Source organism: Nicotiana tabacum, chromosome 4 (genome assembly GCF_000715075.1).
Source record: "Nicotiana tabacum cultivar K326 chromosome 4, ASM71507v2, whole genome shotgun sequence".
Lineage (NCBI taxonomy): Eukaryota > Viridiplantae > Streptophyta > Magnoliopsida > Solanales > Solanaceae > Nicotiana > Nicotiana tabacum.
Genome location: NC_134083.1, coordinates 141598443 through 141618044, shown reverse-complemented (window position 1 = coordinate 141618044; position 19602 = coordinate 141598443). Strand labels below are relative to the sequence as shown.

General features: G+C 40.2%; 2 protein-coding genes across 2 annotated transcripts; both read right to left on the bottom strand.

Moving 5' to 3' along the window:
* Window positions 1-3733: 3733 nt before the first annotated feature.
* Window positions 3734-9651, bottom strand: LOC107782144 (nuclear cap-binding protein subunit 2-like). The gene is made up of 3 exons (XM_016602989.2): window positions 9565-9651; window positions 8380-8603; window positions 3734-3970 (listed from the first exon to the last, which is right to left on the bottom strand). Exons 1-3 carry the CDS (start codon window positions 9580-9582, stop codon window positions 3916-3918), a joined length of 297 nt encoding a protein of 98 aa, XP_016458475.2. The 5' UTR covers window positions 9583-9651; the 3' UTR covers window positions 3734-3915.
* A 1489-nt stretch (window positions 9652-11140) lies between these two features.
* LOC107782143 (NAC domain-containing protein 41) lies at window positions 11141-12324 on the bottom strand. The gene has a single exon (XM_016602988.2). The coding sequence runs from the start codon at window positions 12168-12170 to the stop codon at window positions 11394-11396; it is 777 nt and encodes a 258-aa protein (XP_016458474.1). The 5' UTR covers window positions 12171-12324; the 3' UTR covers window positions 11141-11393.
* Between the last annotated feature and the right edge of the window lie 7278 nt (window positions 12325-19602).

Below are 19602 nucleotides of genomic sequence, written 5' to 3'. Positions count from 1 at the left end.
CAATATCAGATAAATCAAATTCCGACATCACCAAATTGTGGCATATGCGATTGGGGCATATGAGTGAAAAAGGTCTTTTCATCCTCAGTAAAAGAGGTCTCTTATGTGGCCAAAGTACCGGAAATATGGAGTTCTGTGAACATTGTGTGTTCGGAAAGCAGAAAAGAGTCAACTTCAAATCTCCAGCGATTCATAGAACAAAAGGTACTTTGAATTACATTCATTCAGATCTTTGGGGTCCTTCACGTACCCCATCAAAAGGTGGTGCCAGGTATATGTTAACTTTCATTGATGATTATTCAAGGAAAGTTTGGGTTTATTTCCTGAAAAATAAAAGTGATGTTTTCTTAAATTTCAAACAATGAAAAGCTTTGATTGAGAAGCAAACAGGAAAACAGGTTAAGCGGCTTAGAACAGATAATGACTTGGAATTTTGTAATGATGAATTCAACGAATTTTGCAAGAATGAAGGAATTGCTCGACATCGTACTGTGAGAATGACACCTCAGCAAAATGGTGTGGCAGAAAGGATGAATAGAACTCTTTTGGAAAGGACTTGTTACATGATTTCAAATGCTGGGTTGACAAATGCCTTTTGGGCAGAAGCTATCTCTACAACTTGTTATAGTGTCAACCGAGCTCCTTCTGCACCTTTGAACTTTAAGACTCCAGAGGAAATGTGGTCAGGTACTCCTGCTAATTATTCTGATTTAAAGATATTTGGTTGCCCTGCATACATGCAAATAAATGATGGAAAATTAGATCCTAGGGCTAAAAAGTGCATTTTCCTTGGGTATGCATCTGGAGTGAAAGGATACCGACTATGGTATCTTGATCCCACGGCACCAAAATTTATAATTAGCAGAGATGTAACCTTTGATGAATCCTCTATGTTACATTCTAGAAAAGAGTCTTCTAGTTCTTGTAATACAGATAAAGGAAAGAGTACACAGAACCGGGTGGAGATTGAGATTGGCATTCCTTTTGAGCCAAGCTCATCAAATTTGGAGCAAAATACAGTTAAAACTCCTGAAGTAGAGACAGAAGCTGAAATTCCTGAAGTTGAGACTCCTGAAGTTGAACCAGAAGAAGAGGAGTATTCTATAGCCAAACATAGACCAAGAAGAGAAGGTAAACAACCATTAAGGTTTGGAGATTATGTTGCATTTGCTTTTTAAGTTGCACAAGAAACGGAAGAAATTGGAGAACCATCAAAATATTCAGAAGCAGTTTCTGGTGCTGACTCAACCAAGTGACTGAATGCAATGAATGAAGAAATTGAGTCTCTCCACAAGAATGGTACTTGGTCTCTTGTGAAGCCGCCATCAGGAAAAAGAATTGTTGGTTGCAAATGGGTCTTCAAGAAAAAGAATGGAATTCCAGGGGTTGAAGATGCGAGGTATAAGGCACGATTAGTTGCAAAGGGCTATAGTCAGGTACAAGGAGATGATTTTAATAATATTTTCTCACCTGTTATTAAACATAGCTCTATTCGTGTCTTGCTTGCCTTCGTTGCCATGTATGATTTGGAATTAGAACAACTTGATGTTAAAACAACTTTCTTACATGGCGAACTTGAGGAACAAATATGCATGCATCAACCCGAAGGATTTGAAATTGAAGGAAAAGAAGATCATGTTTGCTTGTTGAAGAAATCCTTATACGGATTAAAGCAGTCTCCAAGACAATGTTATAAAAGGTTTGATTCCTTTATGTTGGGTCATGGTTATTCTAGGAGCATGTATGATAGTTGTGTTTACTTCCGGAAGTTAAATGATGGTTCATTTGTGTCCCTATTATTATATGTTGATGACATGCTCATTGCTGCTAAGGATTTAACAGAAATTCATAACTTGAAAAGTCAACTGAAAAGTGAATTTGAGATGAAAGATTTGGGAGCAGCTAAGAAAATCCTTTTGCATGGAGATCAAAAGATCGAGAAGCAACAGGCTATTTCTGACCCAGAAGAAGTACTTGGAGAAAGTCTTGGAGAGGTTTGGCATGAAAGATGCTAAACAAGTTAGTACCCCTCTTGATGCTCATTTTAAGTTATCAGCTGCTCAGTCCCCGCAGTCAGAGGAAGAAGAGAGGTTCATGGCACAGGTTCCTTATTCCAGTGCAGTCGGCACTATTATGTATGCAATGGTTTGTACACGTCCATACATTTCACAAGCAGTGAGCGTGGTAAGCCGGTATATGGCTTACCCTGGTAAAGCACATTGGCATGCTGTGCAATGGATTCTCAGATACTTGCGAGGTACTTCAAATACATGTTTGGAGTTTGGGAGAAATAATAACACTTTGATTGGTTTTGTAGACTCAGATTATGCAGGTGATCCTGACAAAAGAAGATCACTGACAGGCTATGTATTTTGCATCGGTGGTTGCACTATTAGTTGGAAAGCTACATTACAATATGTAGTAGCTTTATCTACTACCGAAACAGAATATATGGCAGTGACCGAGGCGATCAAAGAAGCTTTATGGTTGAAGGGTCTATTTGCGGAACTCAGTTTACACCAAAGTGGTATTACCATTTTCTGTGATAGTCAAAGTGCCATTCACTTGACTAAAGATCAAATGTATCATGAGAGGACGAAGTACATTGATATAAAGTATCATTTCATCCGAGAAACCATTGCTGAAAGAAAAGTCTCTTTTCAGAAGATCAACACTAGAGACAATCCTGCTGACATGTTCACAAAACCTCTTCCATTGTCCAAGTTCAAGCTTTGCCTCAACTTGATTGGCATTTATGAAGAATGATTTTGCCCATTGGGATTTTTGCAGAGAAGGTGGAGCAAATTTACTATATATAAGCCGAAATTAGGCCAAGGTGGAGATTTGTAATATGGCCAAATTTTCATGACATTTGCCATGATATAATATCCATTATAACAAATTTGTGGTTCATGACATTTGCCATGATATAATATCCATTATAACAAATTTGTGGATCATGACATTTGCCATGACATAATATCCATTATTAGGCCAAGGATTTCTTGCTATAAATAGAGGAGTTTCTCCTCATTTGAAAACACACAAATTCAAGAGCTTTTCACTCTTGTCTTTCTTTCTCCTTCTTTATTTCATTATAGAGTATTTTGTAAGAGAGTGAGTGTTGGGAAATACTTGTGTGAACCCTTTCTTTGGAGTGATCTTGTGAGGTTATTCTCTTGGGGTATTTGGTAATTAGAGTATTTACTCTAATTTTGTACTCTTGTTGGTATAGTGAAATTGTTTCTCTCCGCTTGTGGACATAGGTAACCTTGATCGAACCACGTTAAATTTGTGTCTTCTTTATCTTCTTTAATTGCCGTTATTATCAACTTGCATTGTCTTTGTTATTATCATTATAACGTTGTTTGACTAAATTACGCACTACCCGGTTTCCCAATCCTAACAGTTTTGAATGTCTAACTTAATGTAAAGAAAGCTTATTAGGTCAAAACTAGGAGAATGCTTACTAATAGCAAAAGATTAACATCTCTCTGCCCTCGTCAGTCAGCTAGAGAGTATAGAGAGTATAAAAACAACATTGAATAACATTACCCGTTTTTCATTTTTTGGGGGGTGTGGTCAAAAGTAAAGGGTTACTTAAGTTAAGCACGGATTTGATCGCTTTTAATATATAAAGCTAGACAAATTGATACTTTAGGGTACATTGAGGGATCAGCTTCATCAATGACACCATCAGAAATACAAACAAAAGAAGGTAAAAATAAGAGAGTTGAAGAAGCAACGATTACTCTTAAGTGTAAATACGTTTTAACATACTTTCTGACGTACAATATGTTAATTGGCATTTTAATTGTGTAAGCACAAATTGCAAAGGAACTTGCTGAGAGCAGGTCTTACAACTCTTTTTAAGTAACACACTCTTCTCCTAGCAATCTACATCTGGAAATAAAACTAAGTACGCCGCTTCATCAGAATCACCACTCTCACGGAAACGTGGATTCTTCTCCTGCAGCAAAAGAAAACGTCATATTGCAACAACAAATATCACTAAAACCGAAGAGGGGACAAACAACAGAGAAAAAAGATTTGAAGCTCACCCTCTTATTCGTTATATCACAAGCTAAAATCAGGGAGTTTGAGCTTTTGAAGATGAAGGACTCAGATCGTGTGAAAGAATACTCTTCCAAGCTAATGGAGATTGTGAACCAGATAAGAATACTTGGTGAAAACTTTCCAGATCAGAAAGTTGTAGAGAAGATCTTGGTCAGCCTTCCGGACAAGTTTGAATCAAAAATCTCAGCTATTGAAGAGTCTTGTGACCTGACTACTCTTACAGTAGCTGAACTGATCTCTAAATTGCATGCCCAAGAGCAAAGAGTGACTATGAGAAGTGAAGGGATTGTTGAAGATGCCTTTCAAGTAAGGCATAAATTCAAGCAACGGAAGGAAGGCAAAAAAGTTTTCTTCGATAATTCTGGAGAGGTAAAATCTGGTGAAAACCAAGGTGATTCGTCAAGAAAAGGAAAATTTCCACCTTGTGGTATTTGTAAGAAGACAAACCACTTGGAGAAGAATTGTTGGCAAAAGTCAAAGAGGCCTCCAATTCAATGTAGATATTGCAAGAAGTATGGGCATATTGAGAGGAATTGCAGGCAAAAGCAAAATCAAAGTGGTCAGTCTTCCCAACGAGTAAATTTCGCAGATGATTACCAAGTTGGAAAATCAGAGGAGGAGGTTTTCATGGCGTCGCACACATCACATGTTGACGGATGTAATTGGTATGTTGATAGTGCCTGCACAAGGCACATGGCGATTGATGAAAATCTATTTGTCACCTTGGATAGATCTGATAGAACTAAAGTGAAGCTTGGAAATGGTGCATTGGTGCAAGCTCAAGGTAGAGGGTCAGTAAAATTTCCTTGTGACGAAGGTATGAAGCTCATCCATGATGTTCTTTATGTGCCAAACTTGACTCAAAATTTGTTGAGTGTTGCTCAGTTGCTTCATAAAAATTATTCTCTTAATTTCAAGGATAAAAAATGTGTCATTTATGATCCTAAAGGATGTGAAGTAGCTAAAATTAGCATGATTGACAATTCTTTTCGAATTTGATGCTATTATGTTGATCATTGCTCTTTTAATGTTTAATTCAATGATACCTGGCTTTGGCACAAAAGGTTTGGTCATTACAACCTTAGTTCATTGGTGTATATGCAATCAAAGGCTATGGTGCTTGATGTACCCAAAATTGATATGTGCAGAGATGTTTGTGACTCATGTCAATTTGGTAAAATGCATAGACGATCCTTTCCTAAAGGAAGTCTTTGGAGGGCTAAGGAAAAGCTAGAGTTGGTTCTTACAGATTTATGTGGACCAATGAGGACGGCCTCTTTGCGTGGAAACAAATACTTTATTCTCTTTGTGGATGATCTAACTAGAATGACATGGGTGTACTTTCTAAGCAGCAAATCTCAAGTGTTTTCTGTTTTCAAAGAATTCAAGGCAATGGTAGAAAGGGAGAGTGGCTGCAGGTTGAAGTATATAAGGTCAGATAATGGAGGTGAATATACATCGTATCAGTTCAGCAAATATTGTAAAGATTTGGGTATTCAACAACAACTCACTGTTAGCTACACTCCAGAACAGAATGGGGTTTCTGAGAGGAAGAACAGAACAGTGATGGAGATGGCAAGATGTATGTTGGCAGAAAAGAAGATGCCTAAATATTTTTGGGCTGAAGCGGTCAATACCGCAGTCTTATTTGCTAAATAGATTACCAACTAGAGCAGTCCAAGGCATGACGCCATTTGAAGCATGGAAGGGTATAAAGCCATCTGCAAGACACTTGAAGGTATTTGGTTCCGTGTGCTATGCACATGCTCATGATGCTAAGAGAGGCAAATTAGATAGCAAGGCAGAATTGTGTATTGGTCTATAGCACAGTTGCAAAAGGGTATAAAGTGTACAATGTTAGCAGCAAGAAGGTGTTTGTCAGCAGAGATCTTGTAGTGGAGGAGTCTAGCCACTACGACTGGGATCGAGATACTGTTGTGAAGAAACAAGGTGAGAGTACTCCAATTGCAACTCCAAATCTGCAGAAGAGTGATGCTTCCTCTAGTCCTAATGCTGGAATAGAACACAATTCAGATGTTGATATGACTACTGATTCTCCTATTTTGAAGACTAGATCACTAGCAGAAGTCTACGAGCAATGCAATTTTGCTCTAGTTGAACCATCCTCCTATGAAGAAGCAGCATGTCAGGAAGTCTGGATTTCAGCAATGGAGGAGGAACTTGCCATGATCAATAAAAATGATACCTGGGAGTTGATTGATAGGCCAGAGCAGAAGAATGTTATCGGTGTTAAATGGGTCTACAGAACAAAGTTCAATCCAGATGGCTCCATTTTCAAACATAAAGCTAGACTTGTAGTTAAAGGCTATTTTCAGCAGCCTGGAGTGGACTTTGGCGATACGTTTGCTCCTGTTGCAAGGCATGAGATAGTAAGATTCCTTGTGGCGCTTGCCGCACAATGCAAGTGGAAAATCTTCCATTTGGATGTCAAATCTGCATTTCTTAATGGATTGCTTGAAGAAGACATTTATGTTGAACAACCTGAAGGTTTTACAGTTGCAGGTGAAGAAGACAAGGTATATAAGCTTAAAAAAGCTCTCTATGGTCTTAAACAAGCTCCAAGAGCTTGGTATAGCAGGCTGGATACTCATTTGCTGTCTCAAGGCTTCAACAGAAGCCTAAATGAGCCTACTTTGTACTTCAAAAGGCAAGCTGATGGGAAGTTGATTGTGATATCAGTTTATGTTGATGATTTGATGATCACAGGTGAAGACCCTCTTGCGGTTCAAGAAGTCAAAAATGAAATGTTAAAAGTTTTTGAGATGTCTGATCTAGGAGAGATGAAGTTTTTCCTGGGAATGGAGATAGCTCAATCTTCTGAAGGAATTTTCTTGTCCCAAAAGAAGTATGCCTTGAATCTGTTAAAAAGGTTCAAGCTTGAAAAGTGCAAACCTGTTGCAACTCCACTTGTTGTGAATGAAAAGTTGATGAAGGATGATAGCGAAGAGAGGGCAGATCCAAAACTTTATAGAAGTCTTATTGGGAGCCTATTGTATCTTACTGCTTCCAGGCCAGACGTGATGTTCGCTGCTAGTTTGTTGTCCCGATATATGCAAAGTCCAAGCATTAAGCATTTTGGAGCTGCTAAAAGGTGTTGAGATACATTAGAGGGACAATTGAATATGGAATTTGGTATCGAAGCGTGGAGAATGGAGTTCTTATCGGCTATTCAGATAGTGATTGGGGTGGATGTGTGGATGATTACAAAAGCACATCTGGTTACTCTTTTTCTTTTGGTTCAGGCATTTTCTCATGGAGCACAAAGAAGCAAGACATTGTAGCTCAATCTTCAGCGGAAGCCGAGTATGTGGCTGCTGCAACTGCTGCAAATCAAGGAATTTGGCTGAGAAAGATCTTGTTTGAATTGGATCTGTTGCCAAAAGAACCGACGGTGATCTATGTGGACAACAAATCAGCCATTTCAATGGCTGAAAATCCAGTGCAGCATGGAAGAACGAAGCATATCAACATCAGATTTCATGCTTTAAGAGATGCTGAGAAGAATGGTGAAGTTAAGCTTGTGCATTGCAGCAGTGAAGAGCAACAAGCTGATATTTTAACCAAGGCTCTTCCCACCAACAAGTTTGAGTTTCAAAGAATGTTGCAAGGAGTTCCAATGAAAAATCTTAAGGAGGAGTGTTAGCCAATTAAGATTTCTCTAGAAACTCCCACATTTCAGTAGATATTTTTTTGGGTTTTGTATTAGACAAATCTTTTGGGGTAAAATGGGTGGTAGTTAGTGAGCCACATATGTGCTTAGTTTTGTGTGCAATATTTTGCTTATTATGTGAACGTAATTCTACCTCTTTTATATTGTAAAAAGCATCTTAAATGTATAAGAATGAAAATAGAATTCCAAAATTTTTTAGCTCTCTCTTTCTTCATCTTCAAATTGTTGTAGCAATTTACAGCTGCAATTTCGCTACTGTTCCTTTTTTGTAGCTTTGAAGTTCTTCTTTCTTTCCTTTCAACCAGAGTACATAGTTTAATCCTCGGGACTGTAAACGTGTCATCTAATTCTTAAGACACCGCGAATAAGAGTTGTCTCGATACTTGTAGGAGTAGAGAAGGCGAACATGATTCTTATATACATCAGGTGGCATGAACAAATGCCAAATACATAATATCAATACCCTTACTGAATAAGTAGACAATATAGAACCAAAGGGAACTGGTTAAAGCTGGAGCAGGCGTAACACAATTGGAGAAAAAGTTATACAGTCGAAAGTTAGCAACACAAATGAAAGAAATTGGAGATTGAAAGCAAGGTTCAGGCCATACATTACAAAGCAGAATCCACAAGGAGTTTTGGAATTCTTATCCTGTTCCATCACTATCTTTTTAATCTCTCCAGCACGAGAGAACAGCTCATACACTTGCTCCTCTGTTGTGTAGAAGGACATGTTCCCCACATAAACAGTTGTCAACTTTAGCAAAGCATCTTCAAATTCTTCTTGTGTTCCTGGAAACCTTCTATCCCTATATGCTGAAATCTTGGCTAAATCCTAAGAGAGAGAAAAAGAAGCAGATCAAATGTTAAAAGATAAAAGCAAATTAAAACCTAGAGTAAGAAAGGACATAGGACACCTCGGACACCACAATCTCTTTATGTTAAATATTCATGAAATGCCATTGGATATCCAGGAATCTCAATTACTTCACTTCAGTGTTGTTAAGGTTTGCTTAAAGTGCGCTTAAGCCCTGAAGCTCGGTGAAGCCCAGTTTGTGCACTTTGCCTCAGTTAATTGGCGATTTAGAGTAGGTGCCAAGGGGTTAGGCATGTGCACCTTCACCAATGGGCTGTCTTTAAGGGCACAACATCATATATATAGCTTGATATATTTTCCATTCTTTTGTCCAAATAATTATTATTTGTGTTTATAGTTACATGTTTTTTGCAATACATTTCAGTTTTTATTTTTTTCCACACTTCAATTGCACTTAAAGCTCCAGCAGACTTCGAATCTTTTTGTGCTTTTCGCTTTTGACTACTCTGCTGCATTTTCGAAAATTATACTAAAATAAAGAAAGGCATAGATGTATCTTCCTTTCTAAACTACAAACTTTCGAGTTAAATAGGGAAACCGTGAATGACAGACTGAGATGTTAGCTCCTCATAACACCAGGGTTTGTCACGCATTGCTCGTCAAAGTATTTGATTCTCACTGCATCTTTCCTCAACCACCCTCTATAACAGAGAAAGTCTAAGAAGAAAAATTATACAAGGATTAAAGGATTAGTGACTAGTATAGTTATAACATGTCTTTTAAATGCTCCTTCAGAGTGGGAGCAGCCCACAGACCCCACCCCACCCACACCCCACCGACCAGAATTAGCACAATCCACGAGAACACAAAGAAAGATACAACATAAAACATTAAATCAATGGACAAATTGCTTATTGAACCAACATCCCATGTATACAGCACAAGGGAAAAGCCAAGAACACTGAGGCGTTCATATAACCTTGAACAGAGAAGCCATTCCGTTTTGCTCCCAACTATATCTCCCACGTTGGATCTTTTACACCGCCTAATAACTGCAAATTTCTACTTCATGTTAACAACAAGCATTATGATTAGAATAATTCAGAGTTAAACATTAGTTCAAAAGAAGAAAAGGGCTTTTGGAACTGTTTTGGGCCTATAAACCATCAAGAGCTAAACTATAGGGCAGCACCATCATGATTCACGTTAGAAGAAGCGGACAACAAAAGCTTTGTGTTCACTGCATTTTTGTCTTAATTTCTACAGTATGACCAAAGCTGGAGGCATTAGAATGGCGAATGAGACTTTTGCTCTGCTTCAACGTAATTGTTCACCTTTATCCTTGTTACATGTTACCTTGGAATCGGATTTAAGTTGTTTGGTGCATAAAAAACCAGTTCAAAGACTAAAGAAATATCTTACTGGATCTTTATAATATCTCGTCGGATACAGGAATATGAAAATGCAATAGCTTGAGACTCTGAATGCAGGAGCATACTATAGAAGAAAAGTAAAGTGTACAACTGAATGGTGCCATAAAATGGTTAGACAATGCATTAGGAAAGCATAGCTAATCATCACTGTAAAATGGAGGACTTGTGTCATTAAATACCCTTTCAGTGTCCAACACAGATACCTAGTTTTTTTAACTCTTTCATTACACTTCATCCAAATCACATACTTTATCTATTTTCTCCTCCACTTTAAACCGCTAAGATTTCCACATCCCTTTTCTGAATTTAAATGTTTCAGGTTGTATGTTATTCTCTTTCAGGCACCTATTTTAGGTCCCTATAGAAAAGAAACATGACATGAATCTGCTTTCAAATTTAATGCTAGAAGTTGGAGAAAATGGTTTAATAAGTAAGGATGTAGAGATGGGGATTGGGGGTGGGAAAGATAGAGAGAGTCCATCTAATATAAGCTACTTTGGAGGAAATATTGACTTTATAAAATTGTTGCTGAGAAGAAGCTGAAATAGCATATACAGCAACCAGCGAAACAACTTATGGTAAAATAGAGTGCACAAATGAAGTGTACCAGAAAAAAACATTCCATAAGTTAGCCATTTAGCCAACAAGACATACAGAAATGACTAATTGTCGAATTTGATGTTGTTAACGGAGAGTGAACTTGAGGAAATATTACTTTCAGATGCCAAAAAATGCATAGCTCAACATCAATGGCCTGTGCATTCTGTTTTCACTTCTTAAGACTCATCATCAAGCCTCCTACACTCATTGCTACAAATGAAAGTTTTTGTTAAGGTACTAAATTAATCCGACTTCTCTTATTTGCTCTTGTTGTCTTACTTTTAGCAGCTTGATATTACAGATCATACGAAGAGTAATCCTATACCAACAACCCAAAAACAGTGAAACAACAAAATTCTTTAAACAGCAGAACACAAAACAGAACATCAAGAGAAAATGTCAAACAGATCAAAGAAATTGGACATCGGCAAATAAGCAAAAGCAAAATAAAAAAGAGCATCTTTCATAATTGAACTTTTCATTATAAACAATAAGAATGAACTCTTAAGAGTTACAGAGACATCGAGAAAATGACAACATCATCTACATTGCACATAATCGATGATGAAAAATGTGTTGGTTGTTAATTAACACCAACATAATCTAAATATCCAATAAGTCAATGTCAGAATCATGCTCCTAAATCCCTAATATTTCACAGATATCCTAACAAAAAGTACCCAAAATCAAAAAAAAAAGTCATCTTGGATTTCAAAGAAACTCAAGAATAAAAAATATCCTTTTCAGAAATCTACCAAACTTCAATTTTCCAGAATCAGTAAAGCAAGTCATTCTGCACTGAACCATGATCCCCAAAATCCAATATAGATTCCCAATCAACTTCCTCCTCATCACCTTCCTGATAACAGCATTCTTGATTTTCCACGTTCAGCACTCCAAAGAATCCATCAGAATCAGTCTGAACCAACATCAAAGGACTGTTCTTAGACAAAATCACAGTACTCTGTTCTGAGGGTCCTGAGGTTTGGCGATGAACCCCTTCTTGCAAGACACGATCGATGAACCTCTTATACTCTACAACAGTAGCAGCATTGTTTCCTCTGATTTCTGATCTGGGGTTCTTCTTAATCGCACAGATTACAAACTGTTTAGCTTCGTCAGATTTCAACTCCTGAAGAAGATAGTCAGCCAAGAAATACTCCATCATCAACCAGCGGCCATTCAAAGAGGAGTCTTTCTTGTGCTTGTAAGTCAAGCTTCTTTTATACCCAATAATCAGACTATCATCTTCATCAAGAATTTGCTTGCCTTTATTCTGCTGTGTCCAAGTCCCATTACCAGTAGTTCTGTTGAATCGGGCATCAGTGGGCTTCTTCTTCTTCAATTGAGTGAGAAAGTAATGGGTTTTCTTGGAATTCATGTTTCCAATTAATTGCCATGGCTCTTTGCTGTAAACATCTGCATAGACAATCAATTCTTCAGTTGGTAAGCATTTTCCAGCCACAAATTTCAACAATTGCATTATCAGATCAGTGTCAGAGGGACGAAATTGAGGATTCTTCTCCATGGGTTTGGTTCTTTCTTGAGGCATTTGAAGAACAACGACAGAGAATGCTTTCTTGAATCGTGAATGACAGATTTTGAACTAGGAAGAACACAAGAATAAGAAAGACCGTATTCACGAGGCCACGGTTGGTTTATGAATTCCTTGAATGGACGCACTTTTGGAAAGCAAGTATGACACGCCAAAAACAGCTGTGACTAATAACGTTTTTTTTTTGTTGCAGGGAAAGGACCAAAAATACCCTTAGAATGGACAAATCTAGTTTTGCTTCAATTCTATATTTATATTAAATTTTTTATTAAATATATATAAATATTTAATTATGAATTCGATAACTAAAACAAACTATGACTAATTTATCGAGGTTCATTCGATTTAGAATTGTTTGGCGTTACGGCTCATTTTATTATTCTGTTTGATTTTTTTTTCATCCAGCTTTGTTAATCATTCAAAAGAACTTGTGAAAAGTTTATAGTTGAGTCATACTTCTATATGAAAGCTTAGTATAAACAAAAAAATACATTATGATGGTTTGATTTGGTTTATTATTCAGTAATCAGGTACAATTGATTAGTTTCTTTTTGCGATAAAAAAATGATTCAAATTAAATCACGAACACCCCAATATAAGTTTGGTACTAAGAGAGTATAACTTAAGTAATAGTATGTGTTAAATTACTTTTTTAATACATGTTAATTATCATTTAGAGTATTTGCTTGGCCCATTAAAAATTAGTAAGAGGTTACTTTGATTTTGTACCATTATCTCATTAACATTGTGTTCGATGTAATCCTTTTAAAAATACGCAGGTAACGTATAGTTCTGGTGGTAGGTAACTGCATGTATAGATGAGTTATAGAATAAGAGAGTTCCATCCAATTAATTCATTTTCTTTTGTAATTGGAATTAACAAGGATTGAACATGTTTTTGACTTTAAAAAAATTCCAAAAAAAAAAAATGTGACGGAAAGAAACATGATAGCTATTTTTACCCTCTATAATTGAAAAGGTTAAAGTTGTTCGATCCCTGAATAAACAAATGCATGTGCTTTCTAGTGTATTAAGCTATGCTATTAGTACTTAACATTAAAAATTGCAAAAAAATGCAGATGCATCAACTAACTAATTCATCCCCCACACCCACCCACCCACCCACCTTTCCCTTTCTTTGCGAGGGACTGGGAGCGAGGGTAGGACAAAATATTTGTGCTGATTTTTTTTTGAGGGAATTACACAACCTGCCTACTCATTCCTCTTTTTTGCTTGAATTTATTTTCCTTAGCATATCAAATCGTGCATATTTTCTTTTAACTAAACCCATAGTTTTATCTTTATAAATAAGTATGAAATCTAATTTTTATTACCCATTATCGCACATTTTAATTTGTCTTACAATGTGTACCTATGTCATGGGCGGCTTTCCAGTCATGCCCCATGACCCATTGGACGCGCCCTGTGGCGTCCTGACAAGCCTCCCAACGCCCAGCACCACGGTCGGCCCCGTGATCTCGGCAGCTCCAAGTGACAAGCGCGCATGTGCCTCTGTCGCCCCACCGATAGCCATCGCCAGTGCCCAGCCACAGGCAGATGCCAACAGCGCCGCGTGCACAGATAATGCCACGCGCGCAGACCCTGATGCTAAAGACAAAGTTGTTGCCAACAGACTTGTTTCTGCTTTGTAGAAGACTAAGTCCTTTTCATTGTAAATATAGAGTAATTTTACTGCATTTTCTTTCAGTATGATTTTTCAGCTTTCATAGGTCTAGTCATGTAACTTTGATTTATTTTTTTAAGCATTATTAAGGGGACCAAGCAATCAAACTTTCAAGCAAGCAAACAATTCTCTATACTGGTGTCTCCCCCCTCCCCCCTCCTCCCTCCCCCTCCCCCCGACATCGTGTTGTTTTTCTGTAATAGCTTTCATTCAATGCAATCAAGCTTTCTTTCATTCTCAATTCTCTTTTCTTCTCTCTCACAATTGATCATGACATTGGTTTTTCCGTACAGCACTGACAATCTACTCTAGCGTACGGAGGAGACCTCAGTTGGCGGACAACAATCGTACTGACATCGGTTGCTTAGCCTTACGTCGCCCTTCCAAGGAACTTCAGGAATGCGCCGCGTAACAGTTGGTATCAGATCCTAGGCTCGACATCGGACGAGGGATTACATTGCAATTATTACCATTTCTGATCATGGTAAATTATGGGGATTTTCATCGCGACCCTTGAGGGAACGGTTGACGCATTACGGCCCATCGTGGAAATGGTGCCTGACCTAAAGACCAGCCTAATACAAAGGTTGGACGACCTGGACCGCAGACTGATCCAGGCCGAAGTTGACATAGAAAATATCAGTCGCGACTCTAAAAGAGACCGGCAAACGGCAGCCACAGAGGCAGCCAAAATTTTTGGTAAATTCGAGGTCCTCCAATAGGAGCGCACCAAGGATTTAGCCAACAGGGCACAAGAGGCAGACAGGGTGACTGCCATGCAACAAACTATAGACAACTTGACAGGCCAGCTCAACGTTGTCAATGCTGCTTTACAAGGCTTGCTTCGAGGAGGTGGAAACCAAATCGAGGGTATTGTGAACCTTGCCCCTGTGGCCCAAAATCTGAAAATTCCTGAGCCAAAGCCATACAGTGGAGCTCGGAATGCCAAAGAAGTGAAAAACTTCATCTTTGATATCAAACAATACTTCGATGCCGTGGGGGGCCGAGAAGAAGCTAAGAAGGTAGCAACTGCTACCATGTATCTTCAGGGTGATGCCAAAATCTGGTGGCGGGTGAAATACGAAGCCATCAAGGCTAGTGAAGATGCCCTCGAGACATGGGCAGAACTGAAGGCAGCCATACGCCTACAGTTCTTCCCCGAAAATATTGAGTATAATGCTAGGAGAAAGCTACGGGAGCTCCGCCAGACCAAATCAGTGCGGGATTACGTGCGGGAATTCTCTGCGCTCATGCTGAACATCCGCGACATGGGGGACAAAGAAAAACTCTTCACCTTCCTGGAAGGGTTGAAACCTTATGCCTGCATGGAGTTGCAAAGACAAAGGGTAGACACGTTACCTAAGGCGATCCAAGCAGCAGAGTGCCTTGGGGATTATCAAGTGGAAGCTCGGAATGACAGGCCTTAACAACCTGTCCGAGGAGGATACCAAGGAGGCCAGCCAAACACTGGTGGCCCTAGTAGAAGTGGAGGAGATCGGAGTACAATAAAATCTAAGGCTCCCTCCTCAGGCAGTACTAGCGCTGCATTTAACAACAATGATCGGGGGAGGAAACCCCCCTCAGGATGCCGTCATTACGGCGGATCACATTGGAATAATGAATGCCCACATGCACAGATGAACGCCCATCAAGATTTTGAGGATGGGATGGATGACAATGCCGATGATGCGGACCAGACCGAACCAGTAGGTGCATTCAATGCAATTGTTGGCTCTATTTCTGAACCCCTAGCGGGAACCAGTACTAGTATCTGTATGAAGAAGGACCCTGTCCAATTGCCAAGAAAGGGAAAAAGAAGGCAAACGAGAGGACTCCTCCTCATCAAGAGAGGACCTTAATGTTCGTCGACATAAAGGTAAATGGCAAGCCCATTCGGGTGATGATAGACACGGGTGCTACCCACAACTACTTAGCCTCGACTCAGGTGGAGCGCCTTGGCCTAGTTGTAGGAAAGGGCAAAGGTCGTGTCAAGGCTATCAATTCACCACCTCAGCCAGTGGGTGGAATAGCCAAAGAAGTACCAGTGGAACTTGGCCCTTATGAAGGAAAGTTCAACCTGTGCGTGGTGATCATAGATGACTTCGAGTTGATAGTGGGGTTGGAATTCCTGAGACAGACCAACATCATGCCCGCACCGTATGCAGACTTGCTACTGATGATGGGAGAAAATAGGGCTAAGCCCTGCATTATTCCGTGCATTCCCATGAAGATGGCCGCCGAGAACATCTTGGCCTTGCAGTTGAAGAAGGAGGTAAAAAGACATGAACCCACGTTCCTGGCTACCCTCTGTATGGAAGATATAGAACGCTCCTCGGGTCCCATTCCTGCACCCGTGAAGGAGTTGCTTCTGGAATTTGAAGACATCATGCCACAAGACATGCCAAAGCATCTTCCGCCTAGGCGAACTGTGGACCATGAGATTGAGTTGGTGTCAGGTGCGAAGACACCTGCTCAGGCACCGTACAGAATGTCAAAACCCGAACTCGCCGAGCTTCGGAGATAATTGACGGAAATGCTAGACACAGGGATCATCGTGCCCTCCAAGTCCCCATACGGGTCCCCTGTGCTATTCCAAAAGAAACATGATGGTAGTTTACGACTCTGCATAGATTACCTGGCTCTAAACATAATCACCGTGAAAAACAAGTACCCTATTCCGCTAATGGCAAACTTGTTTGATAGACTTGGTGGTGCGACTGTGTTCACCAAAATAGACCTGAGGATAGGTTATTGGCAATTTCGGATTGCAGAGGGTGATGAGCACAAGATGACCTGTGTGACAAGATATGGGTCGTATGACGTCCTGGTTATGCCCTTTGGCTTGACTAACGCGCCAGCCACATTTTGCACCTTGATTAACCAAGTCTTCCGAGAATACATTGATGAATTCGTCGTGGTTTATTTGGATGATATTGTGGTATATAGCAAGACACTGGATGAACACCTGGAGCCCTTGCGGAAGGACCTAGCCCGATTGCAGGAGCATGAATTATATGTGAAGCTATCCAAGTGCTCCTTTGCTCAGAAACAAATTCACTTCCTCGGACATGTCATCGAGGAAGGGCGGATCAAGATGGACCAACAGAAGATTCGGGCCATCACAGAATGGCCGCCTCCTAAGGATATCCATGCCTTGAGGTCGTTCCTTGGCCAATGAAACTTCTATCGGCATTTTGTGAAACGTTACTCCCTCATTGCAGTGCCGCTGACAGAACTTCTCAAGAAGGTCACACCTTGGGATTGGGGCCCCAAGCGAGCAGAGGCCTTCAACGCATTGAAAATGGCTATGTCTAGTAGCCCAGTCTTGGCCCTCCCTGACTTGGCCAAGCCATTCGAAGTACAAAAGGATGCCTCCGACTATGCACTTGGTGGAGTATTGCTACAAGAAGGACATCCCGTAGAGTACGAGAGCTGAAAACTGAAGGATGCAGAGCGGTGCTATGCCGCCCACGAGAAAGAATTATTGGCTGTCGTTCATTGCTTACGTCTTTGGAGGCATTATCTACCGGGAGCCCCATTCGTGGTCAACATAGAAAACACAGCCGTTAGCCATTTCATGACCCAGCCAAAGCTAAATGGTCGACAAGCTAGGTGGCAGGAACTCCTAGCGGAATTTCACTTCAACTTGGAGTACCGAAGTGGGAAGACCAATCATGTTGCTGATGCGCTCAGTCGGAGAGCTGATCTAGCATCGGTGTATGTACTCGCCTCCCTATGGGGAAGCGAAGTAACCACCACCATAAAAGACCAGATACAGGATCTACTCATCAAGGATCCTGCTGCACAATATTTGGTTGATTTGGTAGGATAGGGCAAGACTCGCCAGTTCTACACCGAAGATGGTTTCCTAAAAGTGAAAGGGAACCGACTTTATGTTCCTAAAGGAGGAGATCTACGAAGGGCTCTTCTGGCGGAATGCCACGATACTTTGTGGGCCGGTCATCCCGGTGAGGAACGCACCATGGCATTGCTTCGCCGTGCATATTATTGGCCTCAAATGGTCGATGACGTCGCTCAGTATGTGAAGACTTGTCTAGTATGCCAGAAGGATAAGTCAGACCGTTTGACACAGACAGGGCTCTTGGAACCACTAGTTGTCCCAAAAAGACCTTGGGAAAGCGTTTCCCTGGACTTCATCACCGGATTGCCCAAGGTCGGAGATCTCACAACTATCTTGGTTATGGTGGATCGGTTTTCCAAGTATGCTACCTTTATAGCAGCCCCACAATATATATCAGCAGAAGATACAGCTCGACTATTCTACTCTCATATCGTCAAATATTGGGGCCTACCTAAAGACATTGTTAGTGATCGTGACTCACGCTTCACTAGAAACTTTTGGACCCAACTCTTTAAGTGTCTCAGGTCAAAATTGAGTCATAGCTGAAGTTTTCATATGCAATCTGATGGCCAGACGAAGCGATTCAATGGCATGCTAGGGGAATATCTCCGGCATTTTGTGACCGGATCGCAGAAGAACTAGGTGAAGCTTCTGGATGTTGCTGAACTGTGTTTCAATTCACAAAAGAGCTCAAGTAATAACAAAAGTGCTTTTGAAATTGTTACCGGACAGCAACCGCTACTCCCACACACTGTGAACGCACCAAACATGTCAAAATCCCCTCGGGCTGCTAGCTTCTCAAAACAATAGAAGCAAAATTTGTAGATAGTGCAGAGCTATCTTGTCAAAGCCCAAAAACGGATGAAGAGGCATGCTGATCATAATCGCTGCTTTGTTAAATACCAAGTGGGAGACAAAGTGATGGTCAAAATCCCAAAGCGGTACTTGTTTGCAGGGTTTATGACCCTCGCCTATTGCAAAAATATATTGGATCCGCACGGCCAACTCACGTGCAATAATAATATCTGAATCCGCACGGCCAACTCACGTGCTGCACGGCCAACTCACGTGCAATAATAATATAAGGAATCGAATGGCCAACTCACGTGCAATAATAATATCTGGATCCGCACGGCCAACTCACGTGCAATAATAATATAAGGAATCGCACGGCCAACTCACATGCAATAATAATATCTGGATCCGCACGGCCAACTCACGTGCTATAATAATATAAGGATCTGCATGGCCAACTCATGTGCTGCACGGCCAACTCACGTGCAATAATAATATCTGGATCAGCACGGCCAACTCACGTGCTATAATAATATCTGGATCCGCACGGCCAACTCACGTGCAATAGTATAATATATAGATCTGCACGGTCAACTCACGTGCAATAATATAATATATATAAAGACAACATGGCCTGCTGCGGCGTGCAGCCCGATCCCAAAAATATCCTCACAATCAGGCCCTCGGCCTCACTCAGTCATAAACCTCTCAAGCCACTCGGACATTTCAGTAAAATAGGGCATTCGGCCCAAAACATTTATATGCATCAAAATTAGAGTCACAAAAACTGAGTTATGCAGTAAACAAGTATAAACATGACTGAGTATAGATTTTCAATCAAAAAGAATGAGAGGATAGGAAGAAAAAAGCCCCTAAGGGTCCAAACAACACTGGCGCAAGGCCCAAATATGGCATTCAGCCCAATTTACAGAAATTCTTTCTAAAACATATAAGTATCATATAATTTCCATAAAATATTCAACTTTATAGTTGCTACGGGAAGGACCAAGTCACAATCCCCTCGGTGTACGCTCACGCGCCCGTCACCTAGCATGTGCGTCACCTCCAAAAATAATCACATGATACCA